General features: G+C 46.9%; 1 protein-coding gene across 2 annotated transcripts in view; it reads right to left on the bottom strand.

Annotated features, from left to right (window-relative positions):
* Nucleotides 1-2,358: 2,358 nt before the first annotated feature.
* FOXO3 (forkhead box O3) overlaps nt 2,359-24,691 on the bottom strand; it is a 108,905-nt gene continuing 86,572 nt past the window's right edge. For both annotated transcript variants that reach the window (XM_036024544.1, XM_036024543.1), the window contains 2 exons: nt 19,689-21,124; nt 2,359-7,096 (listed from right to left, as the gene is read on the bottom strand). In XM_036024544.1, coding sequence (XP_035880437.1) covers nt 19,724-21,124 — 1,401 coding nt within the window. In that variant the 3' untranslated portion in view covers nt 2,359-7,096; nt 19,689-19,723. The remainder of the gene's footprint in view (nt 7,097-19,688; nt 21,125-24,691) is intronic.

Raw genomic sequence — 24,691 nt, 5'->3', positions numbered from 1 at the left:
ATATAAACATCATTTTCGGTGGGTAATACGTTGCAAAAATAGTTCTAGAATAACCATGACTTCTCATTTCCTCAACATCCTCCCCTTCTAGGAGCCGCCTCCACCGCGGGCAAGGGCCCTTCCTAGAGGCCCACTCGGACTGGGTCTCTGCCCCACGGGCTGCTCTGGGCAGACTCCGGGCGACGTGGTCTGGAATCCGCTGGCAGCTGCTCTCTTGACTGACTTCTCCCCTGTTTCCGCCGAGCTCTTTAAGGTCCAAACAAGCTCACTGTTTCCTGAATGTTCCAGTCTTTCCTGCCTCCTGCCTTTATCCCCGAGATTCACCACTTCAGCGGGGAAGGCCCAACCCATTTCTGCCTTTGGGCCCCAACGTTCACGTCCTCGGGGCTACCTGGGCCGACGCCTCTGCTCACAGCCACCAAACCCCGGGCGGCACCCACGGGATGCCCTCACTCAAGAACTCGCGCCAGCCGGCCTCCAGCCCGGCCGTCTTCCTGGGGCACACCAGGGCCTAGCACATAGTAGGCGCTGATGGGATGAATGAATGGAGGATTCACAGAGAAGGGCCTGTGCCCATATAAGAAGAGCATTGAGCCTTCTTCGGCGATTGAGAATGGTGATGTTCGTACTGTTCACAGCAAGTCCTCAGAGCAGGGAAGCAGAAACACACGGTTTTGAGCCGTCACTGCGGGACAGGCACCGGACAGGCGCGCGCATGCGCACACCCCTCTGATTGCCTCGGGTCTTACCTGCTGCTACTAGCCTTCTCCTGATATGAGTGAGGAAAACACAGGGAATAGGACCCCTCTTCTTCCAGCGCCAAGTGGTCTAGGTCTCGGAGCCCCGCACGGTCGCTTCCCTCCGATGGAGACGGAGGCAGAGCTGCAGTGGGTGGGCCCCTCCTGAATGCTCCATCTCCAGGCCTTAAACTCCCCGTGGGTCCCCACCACAGGCCCCTCCCACCGCTACCCTGTAGCCACCTCCCCACCTTTCCCCGTCCTGGGTGCGGGTGTGGAGCGCCTGGCAGATAGTGGCTGTGAACTCGACCTTCCTCCCTGTTTCACTGCTGTGTTCCAGCGTGGTGTGGGTGACTCACTTGGCTGATACACGTCACATTTGCTGGTTTAAAGGTTTGCCTTCGTTACATGGAATCTGCAAAATCAAATCCCTAAAGTAGAGGTTAGTTCACATTCTTCCTCTCTCAAACATGAAGGAGGAACAGGGGCAGGGAGTCAGCCAGAACCAGTTCTTCACTCCTGGAGGAGCAGCGGGTAGAATACACCCAGAGTACGACTCCGGGAGGGCGGGACCCAGGCCCCAGTTCTCGAGAACCCCAGCATGGAGGGTCTGGCCCATGGCACACTTGAGATGGACTCAGTGTTGATTGTTAAAACTCTGATTAGTTTAGTTTTTACCTGGTTTGGGAGCGTTCTCTACTGAGAATCTTGTGGTAGCTAATGTTGAATTTCCATCTTTAACTTTTAGAAAGAATCAAAATTGGGAAGCAGTCTCAAATGAAATGTTCTTCCAGTTGGCTTGGGTGGTAGAAGATGGTGAGGTTGTACCTGTACAGGTCACTAAAACAATGGTAAGGGCCACCCAATGAAGGCATGCCTCTCTGCCAATGTAGATGTTGTCCCAACAGTAAACTTCAGTATTTTTTTACCTACTTGATCTCAAGTAAGAGTCCATCATGTGGCTTGGGATTTTGAAACCAATCCTAGGGGGTTTCTAAAAGCTGAACCATTTTTATAACATGTTTATTAAAATAAAAAAAAACATAACCCAGGGTACTAGAAATAGTTGTACAATAGGGTGGAGTCCCCCTCACTTGACTGAGAAGCCCCTTACATGTACACGGCGGGAATATTTATGCTGTTCTCACCAGATGCCTTAAGTATTGTGTTTGACTCTCAACATGCAGGCGGGCACTGCCCATGACCGATGTTCATTGGCCAGGCTCACATGAGGACTCTCGTTAAGGCCAAGACTTTCATAGTTCAAAACCTCCCAACACTCTGAAGGCAGAGAATCTAAAACTTGCCTCCCCACTTAACAGCTCCCCCAGGCCACGTGACTCGGTGCACACCAACAGTGGCCATCAGCTGCCATGAACCACACCACAAATCTGCTTTTATTAAATTGGTGGTCTGTGGAAGTCAAAAGGGAGCCAGAGAAAAAGTTTGTTAGCCTTGCTGAGTTCCAGATGTCATGACAGAGCCACCCAGCCTCGTGCCTCTCCCAGCAGGCCCGTGAAGGCCTCCCTTCCCTGGGAAGACCCAGAGATGAACTCCGAGGCTTCACCTCTGGGGTTAAGGAAAGGGGGAGGGGGAACAAAAGACTCCTTGGAGTAAGACAGAGTGTTCATTGATGCTTTATTTACATGCGTCACCATCTCTTTTACAAACTAGGTTACTGTTGTAAATGGAATACACAAGGCAATATCTACAAACACCAAGGAAAGTTAAGTACTGCATCTCTATTTCATTTGGAAAGGGGAAGATTCCCAAATCAAACTGGCTTTGATTCTTGAAAAGAAAGACGGTAGAGTTAATTCATGGCAACATATGGTTAGACAAAATCCTCAGTAAGGATGCAATGATAGTATCCGCTTTGAAAGGAAGGATGAGGCGCTTCGAACCAGAGTACTGACTGCTTGACTCTTGGGTGTTGGCCATGCACCATATTTAATTCTAGTTGTATGGGGTATGAGCAAGAAACTGAAACAGATAAGACCATTTTACAGATACTGTATACAGATTTTCCCCCCATTCATGCAACTTTTGTTCTTAAAAAAAGTTCAACGTGTAAAGCCAAAATGCACAATACATTTTTTAAAAGATGAACTAATTTTTCTGGTCCTCCTTCATACCTGTTTATATTTCCCATGTACATAAATAATGTGCTAGGACAAGTATCTGAGAGAAGACTGATTGCCAGGCAATTAGATAATTTTAGAGAAATAAGTGACCAGACACACAATTTTTAAAAGCAGCCACGCAAATATTTCTGAAGTGTGGCAGAGGCCTTGTCACCAATCATTTGTCAAAGAAAAATACATACAAATAAGATTAGACAAAAGGAATATATTTCATTCACTCCAACTGCATAAAATGTTACCCATGAAAGATTTAGATAAAAAATAATACTCTCTCTTTAATTTCTTGGGCATCGCTTTCAGGTGCTATCTGACAGACACGGCTTCAGGAGGACTTCCTTTCTCCTCCAGTGCCCCTCCCCCGCCCTGATCGCCAGGAGAGGCTGGCTTCTTAGCCAGTGACGGCATTTCTGTCCAAAAATTTGCTTGTGTCAATTAAAAAAAATATGCCTAATCATACAATGTTCCCCAAATACAGCCAGAAGGAGGAACTCAGATTTCAGCACTGTCAGGGTGCCGCTCCTGCACTCGGGGAGGGTAACATTTGCGTTCCCCTCACCAGCCCGTGGCCTCAGCGCTCTACATGGAAGGGGCTGCTTGGCTTCTTTCCTCTCGACAGTCGTAAGAGATTCAAAGGTTCCTTATTCTCTAAGTGGGGGGGGTCTGCTGGGCAGTGGTGAAGACCATGCCTACCGTCTGACAGGTTTGGAAGCCACCGAAATGACCTCGAGAGTGGGCATGTCTGTCCCGAGCAGCGAGCCCAGAGGTCCTCTCCCCGGGGAGGGCAAGGGACACACAGGCGAGGCCGAGACCCAACACCGAACACACCGAGTCCGCCTGTACTATGTGTGTACAGTCTGTGTGTATGCACGACATTCCTGTTGACAGGAAAGAAACTTCTGAAGTTTTTAAACATGTGTTTCAGCAATCATTATATTACAGAGGCTGCGCTACATAGGAGACCGGCCTCGGCACCATTCACAGTTAACGGGGCACACGGAACCTGGCGGTCAGGGCCCGCACCAGGACAGCGGAAGCTTGTGACATGTCATGCTTTCCATATCAGTCAGTCTTCCAATTTCCCATCAGAAAGTGGAAGGCTCCCTAAAGCAGCTTGTTTTAAGGCTGAGGGCTGCCTCGGGTAGTTCTCTTTAGAATGCTAACATGAGAGCAGCCAGGCCCCAGAAGCTACTAAACATTCTGCTGAGATGCTCCGATCAGAAAACTTACTATGAGGAACCCATGACACTCAGAACTCCATGTGGTGGCCAACAGTTGGTCCTTCCTGAAAGCAGATCTCAGTATGAGCAACAGAGGGCTCAGGACAAACCTCTGTCCAGTCCGACCACGGTAGAACCTGGCTGGTCTAAGGCACCCTGGCCCAGCCCAACTGTTCCATTCTGACCCCCTCCTGGGGCTGATGCTGGCACCTGACTTTACCTTGACCTCAGTGCTCCACAACTCTCTACGTGTAGATGCTATTTAAAAAAAAAATCACCTGGCTGGTGTGGCTCAGTGGATTGACTGCCAGCCTGTGAACCAAAGGGTTGCTGGTTCAATTCCCAGTCAGGGCACATGCCTGGGTTGCAGTCCAGGTCCCAAGTGTGTGTGGCGGGTGCTCAAAAGGCAACAACACATTGATGTTTCTCTCCTTCTCTTCCCCTCTCTAAAAATAAAACCTTTTTAAAAAATTCGAAGCACCCTTTCCCCTCCACTTTCCTGCTCTGCGGCTGCCCTGCTCTCATATTTCGTTAGTCCCTCCCTCAGCTCTTTTAGATTAAATTATAATCTGACTCTGGAACATTTTGTAAGACAATCTAACAAACACTGGGGCGGGGGGAGGGGGAGAATAAACCAGATGTCACATGTCTGAAAGGAATGCAACATTTAAAGTTGAAAACATCTGAGGGTTGGTTGCCTTTCTTACTCCCAAAGTAGCTCCCGGGGTCTATAAAACTAACTGCAAAGGCAAAAAGCTATTTTGTTAGTTTGCTTGTTTCTTTGAGCTCAGGAGAGAAATTCTCAGGGCCCTCGTGTTGGAAGCACTCTGGATTCTCCTTTGTATCCAATACCACCCATCTCCACAGGCCACTGCTGCGGTTTCTGAACTACAACTCCACCCAGGGCAACAGTGCTTAGGCGCCCAGAGAGGCAGCCCTCTCTTGCTGATACCGGACAGTTCTTGTACGCAGCAGACTACCAAAGAATCAAGGAAGTGGCTAGCATCATATAAAGAAATATAGTAAGCAAAAGTCTGTCTCACTGACAAGCTGACCATGTGAATAGAATATATATTTAAAAAAATTATACATACTTTTAAAATGAAAATTATAAACTTGTAGCAGTTTAGAAAGGCAATACGCTACAGGTCTACTCTAACCACAACTGCACAACAATTTACAGATTCAGTAGAAGGCAGGATGAAATCAACAGGGCCATCACTCAAACAGGACAACCCAAGTGAGGCGGGAGAGGCGTGTGACAATACCGAATGGAACTCTCATTATGCTAGGAGCTGTTATCACCACCAGTATTACCCCCAGAGGGATTATAAAGCAAGGTACAGGAGGGGGCCTCTGGGGGCCTCTGGTGAGTGCAGGGGGTCAGGCGGCACGTCTGTGTTGGTGGAAGGGAGTCGGTGCCCACTGCACGGTGCAAGCGCTAGCGAGAACTCATGCAGGGGGGTCTGTGCTGAAATACTAGCCTGTGTTCCTAACGTCCATGCAGAATGCTCCATTTTTGTACTGTACATGGTAAAATATATTTATACACTTATATGCCTAATGCATTTTACGGAAAGAAAAGAGTCTTCGTATATCACTTTGGAGAAGTATGCATATGCTGTGCTAATCAGAGCGTCGTCACACCAGTTTCATACGTACCAAAGGTGTTCCCAACTATTCGGTCTACCAAAGAAGGTAAGCAGTATAATCATACATTCCAGGTTAAACAGAAAGCACCTATACAGCACCGTAACTTTTTGAAAACGAAACAAAATGAAATCCATAGAAGCAGGAAAGTGGGGAGGAAAGTCGAAACTGCCCCATCTTGTACTCCATCATGTCACTGGTACAATTACAATCTAAGATTATATATAAAAAAATCAGTCTGTATGCTACTGCCTCTCACTCACACACGTCTAGTAGATCAGATTATACACAGCAAGGCTGGAAGAATCAGGGTGTGTCTTTGGGAAAACGATGAACTCAGAACTCCCGTTACGTTGACTGGGGCTTGTACTTCTCACAGGTTTCTCACTGTGGACTTGGTGCTCACCTGCAAGTTCATTTTTTCTGCAAAGCAAAATGTGACTTTTTCTTTTCTTTTCTCCTTAAAACTAAATCCTTTAGTGGCATTTGGCAATTAGTGGATTTCTTTCCTGAAAAGATCCTCATTTCTAACCACCGCAGCATCCTTGCTCCCTGCATCAGCTGAGGGGACTGGCAGGAGGACACCAAGCCCACTGACCGGGCCACTGCGGACCAGGCGCTGGGGCCTGGCCCCCGGCCCCCGACTCAGCACTGAAGCACTCTGAGTGGGGGGCCGGGTTCCATTCGTTCCGTCTGTGCAGGGCTCAGTCCTGGCCTGGTGCGCGCAGCAAACAGTTGTGCCCTTGTTCAGTTCTCAGACAAGGATAGTTTTCTACCAAACAGAAGAAGAAAGAACACCCCCTCTAGTTTATGTAATTGTTAGTTTATGGAGTTCCACGGCTCAAACCCCTGTGATGCCCAAAGCCGAAATGGTAACTGGTACAGTTTCCTTCTGTTTTTAAATCTGCCAGGGGAAGAATGGTTAACATTTTAACAGAAAAATACCGCAAGTTAATGCATGTGAAAAACTCAGAAAGTCAAAGGAAAACAAACACGAAACAACACTTGAAACATCCCATAAACCACTGCGATATGAAAACACCACAGTCGCCAACCGGGGCTCACGGTGTGCTCTGATCGAGGGTGGGCGGTGCTGGCGGGGTGCTGTCCTTGGCTGGCAGGTGGCGCATCACCCCCATACAAGGAAGAGTTGCATACTTTAGATAGAGAGTTCTGTTCCAAGGTAAGTGCTTCACCTGGGGTAAGGGGCCATTAACAGTCTCTGCTGGGTTAGGAAAATGGCATGGGGTTCACAAAGGTGTTAAGCTGTAAACGGTGTCACTGTCCGTGTGTTGAGAGCAGATTTGGCAAAGGGTTTTCTCCGTAGGTCTTGTGTCAGTTTGAGGGTCTGTAGGAGGGGAAGAGAAAACCAGAGATGGTTAAGGACATTCAAGTGGCAAGAGGGGGCGGGCACCTCACAGTCACATTCCTCAGCCTCCCGTCTCCTACCCCCCCCGCCCCACCTAGCCAAGGGCACCATCAGTAAAGCTGCTTTGGCCTCACCAGCTTCAAAGGTCTCAAAGGCTGAGGATGAAGCATGCAGTTGACTTACCTTATTTCTCTGCTTGATTACAAAATGCTGTCAAGTTAAAAAAGCTCAAAAGAAATGGGGTCATTCACTTTGGGAGATTAAAGAAAGACAAGCAAAATCAGGGGTGTTTTAGTGGCCCTTTCGAGTTAGGGACACCCAGGGTGCAGGTGGGATGTTGCTCCAGATTTTTGGACCGGGGATTTCCTGGGACACAGGGCTTGTATGCTAACACCAGTGAAGTGGTCACCCTAAGCAGACCAGCTGTGCTCTCTGGTTCTCTCCCACTGGCTACGTGGACTGACTCTGCTCCCCGCCCTTCCACTACTACCCCAAGGGAGATGAAATGGACATTCCCCACAAGGCTTAACAGGCCTACACTGCTGGCTGGGGGTCATCTTGATTTCCCCCACTAAAAAAGGAGTAAGTAATCTCTAGGTGGACTGTCTTAGGAATTTGCAGTTTTATATTTAAAATCTGCAGAGGAAAAAAATTACGTAATGCACACATATGCCAAAATACCACCTCTCGTGAAACAACCCTTTAACAATTAACAACATTATTATTTTGCCTGTAAAGGTTTTCAGTGATAAGGCACAACAGAGGTTCTCTCAGAGCATCTAACTTGCACAAGTCTTATCAGACTTCATGTGACCACTCTGCGTGGAAAAGTTAGAGGACATTTTTAAAAAGTACAGTTGACTCCTGAGCAATACGGAATTTAGGGGCACCAAAGCCCTGGCTCAGTCAAAAATTCACATTTGACTTTTGACTCCTCCAAAACTTACCTACTAAAAGCCAATAACATAAATAGTAGATTAACATAGAACTTATAAGTTATATGTATCATATGCTGTATTCTTACACTAAAGTCAGCTAGAGAAAAGAAAATGTTAAGAAAATCATAAGGAAGAGAAAATATATACATGTATTTTATGCATTCATGACATACCTTTTTAATTCTTTTTGATATTTCTAGGCTATCTGTAAGTTTTCTCAAATTGCAGCAAATCTCCAAAAATATTTCCAATATATTTATTGAAAAAAATCCACATATTGCTGGATCCGTGTTGTTCAAGGGTCAACTGTATATTCGCAGAGATGCAGCCAAAGGAACCGACAGGACAGGTCTCAAGACAGAGGACCTTTTGTTTACGGAGACAGTGTCGGCTGTCAGGGTAGGAAAAAATGGCTCCAGGCCAAGAAATGGATACAAAAGTGGTGGTGAAGCAACACGAACTCCTGATCTGCTCGCCAGATAAGGTGAACAAGTAATGAAAAATGCATCAATAAGCTCTCTCACACACACATGGACATCTGCTTCCCCCTCTTCAGAGGAGCAGCGTCAAGAGGCGTACACGGAGTGCTCACAAGTCTACCTGCGACCTCCTTGCTGCCGAGGGAGGCCACACGGGGTGACGGTCTCCCCGTTCAGGAAGACAGCAGCGCTTGGTGTCGGTCGTGTTACACACCCGAGGTCATGGCTCCTCTGGTTGGTTATAGCTCTAAATATGAGAGCTGAGGTTGTTTTGTTGGCAGCAGAGACAAAAGCAGGAAAAGAAGCCCCTTTTTCCCCTGTCCCCAGTATTTCGCTTCCCTGGCCAACGGCTTTTTTGGAGCTACGCTTTGCTTTGTAAGGGTATGAAACCATGCATCCTGGACCATAAAATAATGGCCTGTTGATTTCAGAGGGAGAAAGGCTAAACCAGACACCAGATCTCAGGATCTGTGAGGACCAGAGCCTTTGGAAGCCCGTGCTGTCCCAGTGCCCCTCTCTACCTTGGACCCCTGAGGCACGGGTGAACAGGGGTGCAGAGAGGGTTCTTTAAAGGGGAGTTGGTTTTTTCCTTCACAATAACACTTAATAAACCACAACCTAACATCACTATGCAATCAGTCATCAGGGGACTTTGGTCCCCAACTCTCGATCCTGACTTACTGAGAGTGCCAAGGGAGAAGCGATGAAGTCTTACCTAATTCAGACCCCACCCCCCGGTTCCCATCGGTGTTAATTATTCCGCTGTGGAACTAGGATGGTGACACACTTCTTCCACAGGCACACAGGCCAAGCACACAGCTTGCTCTGATGCTGGGGCCGGCTCAGCGTAGGAAGGAAGGAGGCGGAGGGCACTAGAACCCCCAACATGCCATCATTCTAGGCAGAGCAGGGCGTTAGCCCTGAAACCAGGGACAAGAGGCCTGCCCGGGGCAGTCTAAAGCAACAACCAACAACGGTCCCCAGGCCAAAGGCCCATTCCCTCTTCAAAAGGCCCAGAATCTTCAGGAAGCGTCATGGTTAAAAAGGAGACGCACTGAACATCACTTTCCGCTTCTGCACAGGGACTTGGGGCACCTGTGGCAGTAAGTCCTGGAACTGCCCCAGAGTCTCACAGGCACGTCTCTCACCTCAGGACTCAGGACCCACCTGTGCCTGGAGAAGCCAGAGAGGCCCAGGCCCAGAGGCAGCTCTCAAACAAAGTTTATACAGAAACTCCTCCACAGAACAGAAAGAACAGACTTGTTTTCTCTGTGATGGAGGGCGAACAGACTGTAAAATAACGTGAAAACATAAAGGAACCAGGTAAGTATCAACAGAACACACTTACCCTTCTAAGAGGAAAACCAGAACCATCATTCACTAGAAAGACTTTATGATTAAAAATAGTCGTAAGGAAAGCAGCCCCTCACCTGCCTTAGATTTATACCCAGTCTTTGGGGCTCAGTGTTTGCACGTTTACCTGCCCTCACCAAGCACTGCAAGAACAGAGGGAGCACATGGAGTGAGACCGGCTACAGAGGTGGGACCTTCATGATACTTAGCTTGGGTACAATTCACATAGACTTCAATGAAGCTCTCACCATTCTTACATTGTTCAAAGTAAGATGTTTTAGTTAACTGTGAGGTTTATGTATATATGCTAATGCCCTGCTAAATTTAAAAACACATCAGATTAAGCAAAACTTGGAAGGAAAAGGAAGCACATAGCTGAAAAGAATTACAGCTATCACTTTACAGTTACTAGGCAACAGGCCAACTGACAGTAAATATGGAAATGTCCTGTCCCATCAGCGACTTTCACTAATAGGGAGAAGGTCCCCTCCTTGCCCTTCCTTGCCCAGTAAGTTTGAAATCAGGCTGTGATGCAAAGAAAATGAAATGGGGAGACCGAAGGACAAGGCCCGTTCTCCAACTGCCTGTGGATGCTGTCATCTGGGCTCTGGAGAGAGTAGGTCCCTCTGTAATCTTGGCATCTGTAGAGAAGACAAGTTTCTGCCTAATTAGCACCACTAAATCACATGATGTTCTAAGAAAGGGCAATGCCTCCAAAAAACTCTACACAAAACATAACCACCCCAATCAACTTTAATCTGGGAAGAAAAACATAAATGTTCCTACTGCTGTCCTCCTACAACATGACTCCATGGTGACAGACTCGGAGTTTGCAGCAGTGTTTTTATCTTCTTGGCAGAGAAGAAAGGAACAGGACCTCAACACCAAGTATGTCACGGAAGGAAAAGAGCCAGTCGGGTGAAACGCTCCCATCCACAAACCCAGGAAGGCAAGCCGCTGCTTTCCTGGCTAAAATGAAAGGATGTCTGGAGGAGAGGCGGCCCAAAAAACCAACTCCAAGTGAACAGAAGGGCAACTGAAGCCAAGCCTGCTGCCCCCGGGGCAAGCTGGGGACTAAATATGGACGTTCAGGGAAGAACAGGAAAAGCACCCACGGTCACACAATCTGCAAGGAAAGCCTCACTCGACTTCAGAGAACAGGGCAGGGGTTTAAAGCATGAACCTTTCTGTCCCCGAGGGCAGAGCAAAGCAATGCCTGCCTGCCTCCATCCTGGCTTCGCCCCAGGGGGATCTAAGGGACACCCAATTCCTCATGAGCCACAGCCATCTGCCAGCACCCACCAAGGCTTTTGTAGCTGATGTCACCCCAGGAAAAACAGCCTTTTGGGGGGTCTCGGGTCGGCAGCCACATCTATTTCTGGAATGGAAGCAGTTCCCATGGAGGTCACCTTCACAGGCCGAACACGAAGCAGCTCCAGAAAACATGCTCATGGACACAGCACAGACTGGCTCACTCCAGTGATTCGTCAGTACCCTCCAGGTTGGAAAGGCAACAGGGGATTCAGGGAACTGCATGAAAACCAGCCTGGCGGTCCCTGACAGCAAGGGCCGGACAATTAAAATCCTGCCTCTGCCTATGATGAGGACCCAGCAGAGCCAGCCTCCAGGACTGCCAGGGAGGGCGGCTCCAGAAAGGTACAATTTGCAAATGCCGTTAACTTGCCAGTTTAGACAGCAAAATGTTTACGAGGGACACAGAACAGGTATGGAAGTTCTGGCCAGGCTGGAAGCAAATTTGTATTCAGTTGAGGAGCCTCCTTCCTTAGAAGGAAAACATAACTACCTCGACCAACTTTAATCTGGGAAAAAACCCAAAAAATGTCCCTACTGCTGTCCTTCCAGGAAACATAGCCTACAGGTTCTGATGCTTTCTGATGAGCAAGGAGAGGCTTATGAAGAAGGTGAGGATGTTATAGGGGAGCTTAAAATAAGCTTCTTGGGGCAAAAGGTGACTCTCAGGAAGATACTGCAAAGACACTTGGCGATATGCACTATTAAAAAAAAAAAGCTTAGTTTGTGTAAAAGAAAAGCTTGTTGTGTATAGCTAAGTCCTTTCTGCTGTCTCCCAGGAACTTCTGGGCTTTGCAATGGCAGGGGAAGCTTGTCTGTGAAGGCTGTGAACAGGCCTCCACAGAGCCTTTGCCTCCAGACGCTCCAGGCCTGGACTGCGGAATGCCCTCCCAGCCAGCGCTGGTGCAGTACTGATGCAGCACAGGGGAGAAGCAGCCTCCCAGGCTCCGCAGCTGGGGGACAAAGAGCAGAAATGACCTGCATTGGAGGCACTGGCTTTTCTGTTGCTTAAACGCAGAAATTACTGATGTTAAAATAAATTTAACTTAAGAATGTCTTTCCTGTCTTTATGTTGGACCAGAGATACGTCAACCAATGTTCTTTGTGTACCCAGAGTTAAACATGCTGTCTGACATGGCAGAAATATATGTATTAATCTGCTGTCAATAACAAAGCTGCAGAGACTTCATACTTTAAGGTTCTTACATTTTCAAGCCACACAGAACAGCATGTGAAGTTTCTTACTATGTTCTATGAAAGAACCATTTTAAAGGCAAGTGCCTTTAAGGGGCATTTGGATCCTCTCTGGACTCCGGCTTATCTAAGCTTCATTACAGCACCCCCAAGCCTTCGAGGGCAGAGGCCTGCATGTCCTCACCCAGGCTTCGGGAACAGGCCCTCCTGGTCCATAGGTCAGGCGCAGGCACACTGTGTCTGCTTTGCTCTCCCCACCCCTGTGAATCACACCACACGTACAGCCCCACCTTCCCTGGGTTCCCTCTACTGAACTGCTAAGCCACTCACCTGACACCTAATCACCCAGTGCCCAGAATAGTTCCTTTATCATAGACATTAAGCTCCTGAAATGTTGAATTTCTTGAAAACAGAGCAAAACCTTCAAGCCATGTCAAACAGTGATGAAGCACCAGCTATTTTAGGAGCACTGTCTGAGGTGTGGTATTTGCCCTCAAGAAGCATATATTCTAGTCTGGGAAACAAAACTGTCTTGAGGTCCCAAGTGGCCTGCAAAGCTGAGATACAGAGCAGCTGTGAATAAATGTTGGCTGAATAAAGGAATAAACCATCCTTCTGAATAGCCCTTCTTCTTCTCTGCCAATCAAATACCACCCTCTCAGCATTCAGGCCTACTCACATCGACTAAGACTTGGTTTTATTGGAATCCAGGCAGATGCCTACTGCTTGTGGGACAAAACCTACAAAGAATTTTAATATCTTTTTTGGGAGAGGGTGGTTCCAATTCCAAAAAACTTTCTAAAACTCATGAACCTTTTTGAGGATCAATACAAGGCACAATTTTAACATCCAACTAATTTAATTTGAAAAATTAAAATATTAGCTTTAATAATTTAAAAACTTTATTATTTAATAAAGAATTTACCTTTTCACACCCTTTCTGTATATCCCACCACACACATTATTACCAGCCCCCAAAGGAAGAGCCTGCTTTTCTCTCAAAATGCTGTCCTCGCTGAAGTGACTCCCCATTTACAAACAGAAGGGAACTCTAGTCCAGGAGGAAGTGCTTAGTTAGAGCCACAAACCAGAACCTGAAAATGACCACGTTTATGTTTGCTGGCTGAGGCCCCATCCTGTGGGACCCTACACTGCATTTACCGGCTGGAGGGGGTGGGGGACCAGCCGAGGAGTCACCCCTCCAGGCGGGGATGCCTCAGGACCCTAGGGGCTTGGAGCAAGTGTGGTTGAGAAGCAACAGCCACAAAACGAGGGAAGGAAACCATGAAGGAACTGAAAGGAGAGACACAAGGATGAATCAAGATCAACAGACAGACAAAGGACCATCCTGACGTCAGCAGTCTGGCCAGGAGCGCAGAAGGTATTTGTGTGGCAGGCAGGACCCTGGCCTCCTTGCCGTGGGGTCCCCATCCCAGCCAGCAGGGCAACCTGAACTGACTGGGGCTGGGCAGGGCGTGCTCTGGCTGGAGGCACTCGGGAGGCAGGCAAAAGGGATACCATCTAACAGGTCTTTCAGTCAATATATGTTTTCTGATTACTTACAGATATGATGGGTTGATCATTTCTGAACACATGAACGACCAATGAAAGTTCCAATTAATTACAGGGGCATGGATACAAAGGGAGGCCCAGGTGGTTTCAACCTTAGGACCTCTGGCCTTCTCTTCTTGGCCATTAATTCCCCCCAAGGAGTCAAATCAAACACTCCACAAACAGGACTACTTAAAAAAAAAACAACAACTTATGGTCCAAACTTCTTTCACAAGAGAGAAAAGAGACAGACGAGAGAAAAGTGGAAGTGGAAGGGGTGGGAGCAGAGAGAGGACATGCTGATATGCAAACCTTGAATCAAGCCAAGACTGGCAATTAAAGTTTTATTCTTCAGGGACATGGAAATTACTCTCTGAGACCTTCACGACTAAGTAATTCTCATCCTTTAATACATGAACATTACAGATTTCAGGAAAAAAACGGTTATTAAAAAAAACAGTATCTAGAGAGTAAAGTCCACATCTATTAGGGGGAAGAGAAAGAAATGCAACAGCCCCCCGCAGCCAAGGGCACGGGAGCTCCGCACAGAGCGCTGTGCTTCAGTTCAGGCTGGTCCCGCTCCTGACGCCTCGAATCAAATCCTTTTTCTTCAAGATACCTCAGGGCCAAGGTTCGAAGGAAGCCCCTGAAGATCCTGCCCTAGAGGATTGCTGGAAAAGGTCAACGGCCCCCTTGAGAACTATGCATTCTTTGCCTTTTCCCCCTTGATTTTTGCTGAGTTTTTGTGTGCCCTTGTCATACATCAAGCTCTTTCTCAGCCATGGAGTGGATTCTACTGCTGGATAGGCTGCCTGGCAAGATGGTGGGCCCGATGTTGGTGCAAGTGCTCAGGAAAAGCCTGAGCTCATCCAACAAAATTCACTTTTGAGCTGAAGTGGTTGCCCTGCAGTGTGCTGGGCACAGGGGATAGAGGTCAATAAAATAGGGGTTCCTGCCCCAGCCAGTGTAGCTCGGTTGGAATATTGTCCCACAGACCGAAGAACCATGGGTTCAATTCCTGGTCAGGGCACATACCCAGGTTGCAGGTTTGATCCCTGGTCAGGGAGCATATCAGAAGGCAACCAATGTTTCTCTCTAATTCCTCTGTCTCTAAAAGCAATAATAATAATGACAATAATAATGATAATAATAATAATAATAAAATCCTTGGATAAAGATAAAACACTTTTTTGGAAAAACAGGAGTCACTCCCCTCAAGAAACGCCTGGTAGGGAAGGTGGTGCAGTGGTGGTGGGGACCACTTGTCATAGAGGAAAAACTGCCTTGCATGGGAGGTTGAAGCAAAGGACCCAAGCATGTGCGGCAACCTTACTACGCTTGGTTTTCAGGCACAACCTTGCTTTCAAATGTCCTAGTCCATGGTCACATGGTCTCTCTTCGGGGGATAAAAACATAGGCCCTAGTACTTCAGGAGTTCCGTGCTAACAGGCCAGAGTTCAGACTCAATCCAGATGCTGATTTCTGTAAAAGGCCCTCAGGACACTTGCTTTAGCTTCTGCTTCATTTCTAGAGCTGGTTCATCACAGCTGGACACAAGCCAGCCACCCACTTCAGCTCACTGTCTCTGGGGCTCAGCTCTGAAACATTATTTATAAGATGTTCAATATTGAGCATTATAAACACTCTAAAAAGAAGCATTTAATAGGAGCTTAAAGTTCACAAGAATTTCCAGTAGTAATTCTGGTGAATTTCACCCATTTATTGATGCCTCACATAAGCTCTTTGACCAAAAAAGACCTTCCTTTCCAGAATGCAACTTATAAAGGCAACCGCTTAAAGTGAGAGTCACGCAGGCTCTGTCCCCTTGATTAGCAGGCTGGCCAGAGGTGACCACAGGTGCATTAAAAACTCTCACGCCCAGGAGGAGTAGCCTTTAGTGCTAGATGTCCCTGCACTAAAGGATCATGTACCAGCCTCTGCACACAAAACCCCTTTTCACAGCTGCCTCAATTTTCCTTTACTGTTGTCAATAAGATCCACTGTCAAAAGATCCAGACAGCCATTCTCTCCATGAATGACACTTCAGATTTGGGGCTTAAGAATAGAGAGCTCTGCAGATGCAGAATTCTTGAGGCTGGCTTATTGTAACCAAAGACTAGACTATAGTTACAATGCAAAAGGCAGAGTATATTTATCCATGCAGCATGCACAGATTTGTATCTACCGTGTGCTATAGCCCTGACACAGAAATATCTACAGCAAGAAGAAAACGTGACATGAATGGCCTACATGGCCTGTATTTGGTTAGAATTAGTCCTGTCTCCCAACATGAATATTTAAAGACTCACAGCATTCAAACGTAAGTCTAACAAGTATCCAAGATTTGCTCTTTTTGAAAAATAGCCTAAATATAAATTCTAAATGGGCTTCAGCACTGGCACCTGCTGTTTCCACACTGGTTTGCCACCATTTCTTTGCATTCCCATACCATCACTACCTCTTCCCAGGGCCCTTTCACAGACAGGATGTCTAGCTTCAGGTTTAAAATTATACATACACTGTTCCTTGAAACTCTATGATTTTGTCCTCTTTTGACAAACAAGAAACCTATAATTCTACGAGATTCATTAATGATGTGACCAGTGGCAGAGACAGAAAGAAAACTACCCTTTTCCTCTCCAGCCAGGCTTTTCCTGGTTGATGTTTTTCCAATCCTTACCATAAAGTAGTTTAAAACAACACTAAATACTGCACTGAGCAGTCCAGTATTGATTATAGGGAGCCTAATGGGGGTCTCCATATGCCAAAGGATGAAGATGAATGAAAGAGCTTGTGAAATCAGGAATCTTTTGACATAAAAACTACAGCTGGATTGATGCTGCTTTCCGAGAGCAGACATGTCCAACTCCGGAGGGCTTATTAGACAGAAGCTCGGCTCTGCAACCACTACACCGCTCACAGACATCTCTGCTGCCAGTCTGTGTATTTCTTCACCAAGCTTTGTGAGTGCCCGAGAGATGACAATGCCCTTTACACCCCAGTAGCTGGCACTCACACCAAGGTATTATGTATTTTTTTTTCTTTCCCAGATAGATCCACAGGTTGAAAGCTTTTACATGCGGTCTAAAGTGAATGACATATGAAACGACCAGCCCTACAGAGAAGCATCTCACCATAGTTCTCCAGCAAGGCTACCTATCAACCGCTCTATCAACTCTGTAACTAGATGGCTCCACCTCAGGGTCACATGGCCTTCAGCGACCAAGTCAGGAAGTGAATCTGGAGAATACCATGACTTCCGGTTTAAAGAAGGCATCACAGGACAACTCTTAGGATGCTTGGGTGCTTAATTTGGGTGAAGTGAGGTCTGACATTGCGACCTCAGGCCTGTTTTGTGAATTTAGAAGAGAATCTTCAGTAAAGTGAGGGACACAGGTTTAAAAGTAGAGAAAATACTCAGGACACATGTGCTCCTGGCTGTTAAGAGGAACAATTCATTTCAAAGCAAAAAATGGAAATAAATCCTAAACCTAGAAAAGGACTTTTGCAGAGCAATGCCCTCCCCTACCACCCAGTCCTTATAGTGTTTCTTCTCTTGCTCTGGTCACACTGAGCTAGTTTAATTTCAGGAAAATTCAGTGACTTTCCATTTTTAACTGAAGAAATGTCTTCTCAAAGCTATCTCCCCCAAAATGTTCTTGGAAGAAGGTGACTGAATGACCCTCAAGTTCCATTAGGACATAATAAATGTGCTTTTTATTATCAAAATAATAATTCATTAATGTTTTAAAAACTCAAGTACTTATATCTCCCTTAAAATACTTTTATATAATCTTGTAGAATTATACATACACAAGAAAGGTCTGCTATTTTAACTCAAAGAAAAACCTACACTAAAAAAAAAATCAGACAAAAACTGATAGTACATTTTCCTCTGAATTTACTTTCTAATGAAGTAGAAAGTGGCCTCTTTACAACTACACGAGAATTAAAACTTACTTGGGTCTTTTCAAGCCACAATTGCGTTCCTCTTCTTAAAGGAAGACAAACTGTTTATTCTTCTAAAAGCCAAGTTCTGGTATGATCTGAACCGGCTGGTTAGAAAGTGTGTCACTGTCTTTAGCTTCCATTACAGTCTCTTCACTATCTCAGCGGCTATTAAATGACTGAAAACAGATGTCTGAGTCCCATTAGGGCCCCACGTATGCCTGGGAGAGCTGAGAAGCTTTAGCTTCACTACACTTGACATTCCCCTCTCCACAACTCCCGATGAGCTGGAGGGAGCTCACCATAGGAGACCCTTGTAATTCCTCCACCAGGGCAGAGGGTTAAACAAGGTTCAGGTTTTTATGCTTTGGATCCCATTTTTCTCTTACACCATGTAAAAAAGGGTATAAGAAGCTTAAAAAAAAAACGCAGCTGAAGCAGAGCAGAGCCCTTCACCATGGAAGGGTCTGCGGGTGCAAACCTGCTAGAAGACCTCAGGGCTCATCTTATTTCTTGAGGAGGTGAGTTTCGGGAGAAGCTTGTCTATTTTCTGCTACTCTGGCTCCAGTTCAAAGCACTTCCCAGTTTTTACTATCCAGATAAAATTATAAAGAACTATTATGGTTCAAGTCATTCAAGAAATATGGATTCTGGGTCCAGCTGTGGGACCCTGGACAAACTATTTAACCTCTCTGAGCTTCCTGCTTATTCATCTGTTAGTCAGTGTGTTCACCTAGTTTATACAGTAAACATTTCAGCCCACTGCAGTTTTACAAAGCACTTTCACATACCTCAGTGCATTTGACTCTTGCAATAACCCTGTAAAGTTAACAGGGGCTATCGGCCTCATTTTATAAAACTGGAAATGGAAGCCCGGGGGTTAAGTGACACACTCTCAATAGCAGGCGGAGAGCAGAAGGGGACAGAACACTCAACTTCTGATTCCAATCAAATGCTTTTCTTATCACATCATGTTGCGTGATCTTTCTGATTCCAACACGATTAAAATGCCACAATTAGAAAGTCTCTGTCACTGTTCGCAGCCCATGTCACTCTGTTTAGAATCTGACATCATTCATACATTGGGGGACATGAAGCACATGAGTAAGTGCTCTCACATAAAAAAGTCTGTTTCCAATTTAATCCTTTTGCTCTTTTAAACGTTTAGAGGCTGAACACTAATAAAGATGCTTAGTACTATGGCAAAGAATCTAACAGATCTTGCTTCTAGTGGAAATGATCATGTATGAAGGAGTCCAGAATACATATTCTACAGTTAAATTAGGAGCACCTGCAAATCATTACTTTAACGGAAAGAAAGATAAAATGATGATACTGAAGATCGACAGTGGCAGCGTTGGACTTGAGAGTCTAAGCAAGTCCTCTTCCTGGGTCCTCAACCTTGATGTTTGTGTGAGCTAAGGTCCCACCTTCCTCCCCTTCCACCCTTCCCTTCTATCCTCATCCATCCGTCAAGTAAGGGGACCTGTGTCATAGGTTAGCAAGGGCAACTGAACACAAAGAAGAATGACATCTATGAATGTGTGTGTTACTTTTTACTGGCAATAAAATTCCTGAGCTGTCAGTAAATTCTGGGGAGGGGCACCTGACAGCCCTGTTTATTCTGCAGGTAAAACTTGGAGATGAACTGGTTGGCAGCCATGTTACCATGTACCACTGCTTCATGATTTGTAGTTTCTCCATGTGGAGTCAAGTTCAAACTACTGGTAAATAACAGACAGCCTCCCCCAATCACCCCCACTTTGTTATGATTATGCCGTAGCATTGGGCACTGACCTGCTTTGCCCACTTCCCCTTTCCTCAGTGATCCTTCAGCCTGGCACCCAGCTCTGAGATGAGGCCTGCTTAGCACCAGTGAAGCTCCCCACGTTCAAACCAACAACATTCTGTGTGGAGATGAGGGAATCAAAGTTAAAATCCAACCCATCGGCATCCATGAGTTCACTACGAATAATGGAGTCCATGTCACATTCCAAGCTCCCATTGAACATGTCCAGGTCCAAGTCGCTAGGGAACTTCTCATGGCCCATGACGGAAAGGTTTGCACTAGTTGAGTACAAGGAGGAGCCTGAGAGAGAGTCCGAGAGGGTTTGCATAGACTGGCTGATGGGAGACTGCTGCTGGTGTTTGGCTGACCCAAGGCTGCTGGAATCGCTCAAGCCCATGTTGCTGACAGAATTCGACAAGGCACGGCTGCCACTGAGAGCGCCCTGGGTTTGGTGCTGGTGGTGGAGCAAGTTCTGATTGACCAAACTCCCCTGGGTAGGCTGGGCGGCAAAGGACATCATCGGGTCATTGCGAAGCATCACGTTCCGGCGGGAGTTCTGGGCAGACACAGCGGTGCTGGCCTGAGACATCAAGGGGTCCGACTGGGTCATCATGACATCGCTGTGGCTGAGTGAGTCTGAAGAGAGCAGGTCCTGGAGTGTCTGGGTAAAATAGTGTGACATGGAAGAGAAGGTAGCTGGCTTGTTCTCTTGGATGGTCTGCATGGGAGACTGGCGCAGGGAATTCAGAGACGAGGGGCCAAACACGCTGCTGTTATAGGAGCTGGTCGGGGAGCCCAGGCCAGAGCCCTTGGTGGTGTATGGGAAGCTAGAGCTCCGCTGCATGAGCCCGCCGGTGGGGGATGGCTGAGACGACGGGAGTGTGATGTTATCCAGCAGGTCATCCATGAGGTTGTCAGCCAGCCCATCGTTCAGATTCATGGTGCCGGCCATGTCGGTCAGCCGTGGCAGCTCCACGGTGCACGGCTTACTTCCAGAGGGCGAGAGGCTGGCCGAGCTGCTATAGAGCATGGGGGAGAGTGGTGCGTCATCATCCTGGACGTCATCTAGCTCTGTGCTTGCCAGGATGGGCGACAGGCGGCTACTGACTGTGCTGGCGTTGGAATTGGTGCGAGAGCGAAAGTCCGTCCATGCATCCAGCTCATCGCTGCTGCGGGACGTGGGGCTCCCAGGCCACTTGGAGAGCTGGGAGGGGCTGTCATCTGCTGACTCGGGGGCTGTCTGCAGGGCTGCTTTCTTCTTAGCTGCACGGCTACGACTCTTGGTATACTTGTTGCTGTTGTCCATGGAGACAGCCCGCCGCCGGGGCGCCTTCCCACTCTTCCCTCCGTCGGGGTTGATGATCCACCAAGAGCTCTTGCCAGTTCCCTCATTCTGGACACGCATGAACCGGCTGTGTAGGGACAGGTTGTGCCGGATAGAGTTCTGTGGAGAGAAGGGAAAATGTGGAATATGAGCCAGAATGGTCCGAAAGCTAAGCACCAAGAAGGAATAGTTAATCAGACTCATTTTTAAACACTGGCATGACCCTCCTTGGCCTGGAACTAAATGACATCATAAACAGCAAGTTTCATCTTTAGGAGGTGGGGGATTGTTTCATATCCAGGAGATGCTGGGAATGTATAAGTTCACTGACACTGTTTTTCACAAATTCCCATGTTTTGTTGTCCTTTCTGTAATTGTATTTCTTATCCTGAAGTTCTCATTTGTACTTGATTACCACACCACTCTCTCCCTGCACTTTGCAACAGCTCCCCCCCCCCCCCGGCTTTCTAAGGGTCATTAATCACCTGGGGGGCTATTTTATTCTCTCATGGTCCCCTCCTCCACCAGTGTAGAGGCAGCACCTACATTTCTTAACCATCTCTAATGAACTCCAAACTGGTGTGAATTCTTACCTACGACTCCATCTCCTCCGACTACAGTGTCACACCTGACAGGTGTAAGAAAAAAACGGTAGAGTAGGATTTCCTGAGTTGACAGAAGTAGGCAAGACACTCCCCATGCAAGGACGTGTGGTCTGAGCACAGCAACTTCCTCCCACAGCACACAGCACGGGAAGGAGGACACAGAGGAAAAACCTGACAGAGGTTATCTCAGCCGCATGGTCACGGGCAACACTGACAGGGATATCATGTTGGTAACATCTACGCTTGGTGTGGCCTGATGAAAACACACTTTCCTCTATGGTCTTCCTTGCCAAATCCATCACCCCAGTCTAATCACGAGAAGCACATCAGACAAATCCCAATTACAGGACATTTAACACATGCCTGTCCAGAGCCACCAGGAACCTAAGGAAGTAGGATGACTAAATGTAGCGTGGTGCCCTAGGTGGGATGCTGGAGCAGAAGAAGGGCACTGGGTATAAACCAACGCAATCTGAATAAAGCATGCACTTTAATTAATAATAAGGTATTGATATTGGTTCATCAGTGGTGACAAATGCACCAAATCTATACAATATGTTACCAATAGGGGAAATGATGTTGGGCATATAAGAGCTCTCTATACTAGTTCTGGAACTTTTCTATAAATCTGAAAATATTCTGAATTTAAAGGTTTAGTTTTTCAACAGGAGAAATAGGGCAAAATATCCCCAAACACTAATTATACCCATCTTGCAAGAACTCCCCTGGCTTGGTAGATAGGCCCAGCTGACAGGGATGACCCACATCCAGTTTCATCTCTGTCACTGACCAACCCTGTGACCCTGAACAAACCATTGAGCCCATGTGCGGCCACTTCAGTCCTCCCCCTTCATTGCAGCCATCATACCATCCAAACCACCCCTCCCTGGCAGAGATGACGTGAGGGTGATTATGTGATACTACACTTCAGGAGCCTGTCAGGCGACCCAGGCAGGGTGTCCTTACTGGTTCTATCAGGTACAGAGTCCATGGTGGACACCGCCTGGTGCTGGCTCATTCTAACCTGTAAAAGGCCTCACAGACTGTAAAAGAGAGGAGTGGACAGTATTCTCCACATCTGAAACAGCGCCCGCAGGCCTGATGAGCAGATATTTGCAGGACAAAAGACATTGGCTGATGCTATACGTCAAATATGAACAATTCTAAATGTTACCCTAGTTAAAAACAAAACAAAACTGGCAATCACCAAGTGTATTTATGTAGAGGATACAAATACATGTGCTCTACCAAATGTTTTTGAAACACAACGTCAGCAGCATTTACCATAATAACCCAAAACATGCACAGTGTTTCCCATGCATCTGTTCCTGTGCAAGGAGGGCCCACAGTTTGGGCTGGGTGATGAGCACCAGCAACGATGGGTCATGGGTCAGTACTTCTGCCCCAGCCATAGAGACACAGCTGAGAAAAGAACACACGCTGAGTATCTGATGAGACAGCTCTGCCCAACAGACTACGTATCCTGCTTCCCTTTCACTCTTACGTTTTTTAAAAGAATAATGACATCTCTACTAATGGTTCAGAAATTACATTTCTTTAAAAAGGAAAACACTTTCCCAATAAAATAGACATAAAGCATGCTCTTGAAACTCATTCTGCGGGGTTAAGAACCAGGCAAGTGCAAGGTGGTTCTAACACTGAGTACGCAGATGAATAGACATTTAAATAAGAGCGTCAACTTGAGCTTCCTGGTGAGAACACAAGCAGGTCCTGCGGCTCCTGCTCCGTGGGGGCAGCTGCGCCCTGGCTCAATTCCTCCTGCCCCCGCCAGGCTCCCTTGCCGCGGGATTCTGAAGAGTGCGTACCAACACCCAGCATCAACAAGCAATCACACATATCCAATTATCCCTCTTTTATAAAAAGCATTTAGAGAAACAATCTTTTTGAACTGTATTTGTAGTTTGACCAATTCCAAATCAACTGGGAAAAATAAAACACTGTACAGACCTCCAAATTATCCTATATGGATTTTCTAATGCTCGTCTATCACTGCAACTCTAAAGCCCAACAAATGCATGTGAGTAATTGTATAAAATTACAAGTCACTGCTGGTTAATACTTGGAAACAGAAATCAAGCTTCTGTAAGGGTACCGGTGAAGGGGCTGGGATCTACACCTAGGACCAGAACCACAGGGGATGGGGCCCAGGCCCCTGACTGCAAGGGCGAAGAACCAAGAGCCTGCCTGATTTCAGGGCTGCTAGCTACTGGGTCACTGGTTTTAGGTTCGTTGTCTCGAATCCTCACAATAAACCTGCAAAGCTGGTATCAGTGACCTCACCAAGACACGAAGTCTCAGGCTGAGAGATACTAAATAACTTACAAAAGCTCACACAGCTAGCGTCTCTAAGAACCCAAACCGAAATCTGTTTTCTCAACTCCAGTTCAATGCTTTTCCTTACAACCTTTCACAGGTCTATCACCAAATTATTCAGGCGTCACAATTTACCCTGTCTGTGCTGACACTGAAAGAAGGAAACATTTCAGAAGGAAGGATACGAAGGTACAATCTTATTGTACTTCTGTTTATGAAATAGGGGCAATAATTTTCAGGTCTTTCCTAAAATTTATTTTTAATTTAAAAGAAACTATTGCTGAAGAGCAACCCTGAAAGCGGAGGCTTATTTGAGAGCCCGTGTGCGTGTTTCATCACAATATTCATTCTGAGGAGAAGACAGTACCATACAACCCAATGTTACCTTTCCTTGGATTCTGAAGCAAACCCCAACTTACTACACAGGTGATTAGCTTCCATGTCCAATCTTTGCTCAACTCTTCTCTTTAGGGGTTATCCGCAGCAGAATCCAGTCCCTAAGGCATACCGCCCGCACAACACTCAGACAGGCTCTCCCAGCTCCACTGCTAAGACAACATAATGAACCTGCACCCCACCGTCCTCACAGGCCCCCAGCCACACGGCTGGCCAGCTGTCCACTTATGAAACCCACAGTCTGAAGGTGGGGCACTGACCAAGGCCAACAATGAAGGCCCCTCTGTCCACCCCCCCACCCCCCGTTCCAATGCTCCCCGCCCCCCACCAAGGTCAGATACCAGACATGTGT

The sequence above is a fragment of the Phyllostomus discolor genome, chromosome 4 (genome assembly GCF_004126475.2).
Source record: "Phyllostomus discolor isolate MPI-MPIP mPhyDis1 chromosome 4, mPhyDis1.pri.v3, whole genome shotgun sequence".
NCBI classification, from domain to species: Eukaryota; Metazoa; Chordata; class Mammalia; order Chiroptera; family Phyllostomidae; genus Phyllostomus; species Phyllostomus discolor.
The sequence above is the reverse complement of the archived record's forward strand: the minus strand, read 5'-3'. Positions and strand labels throughout refer to the sequence as shown.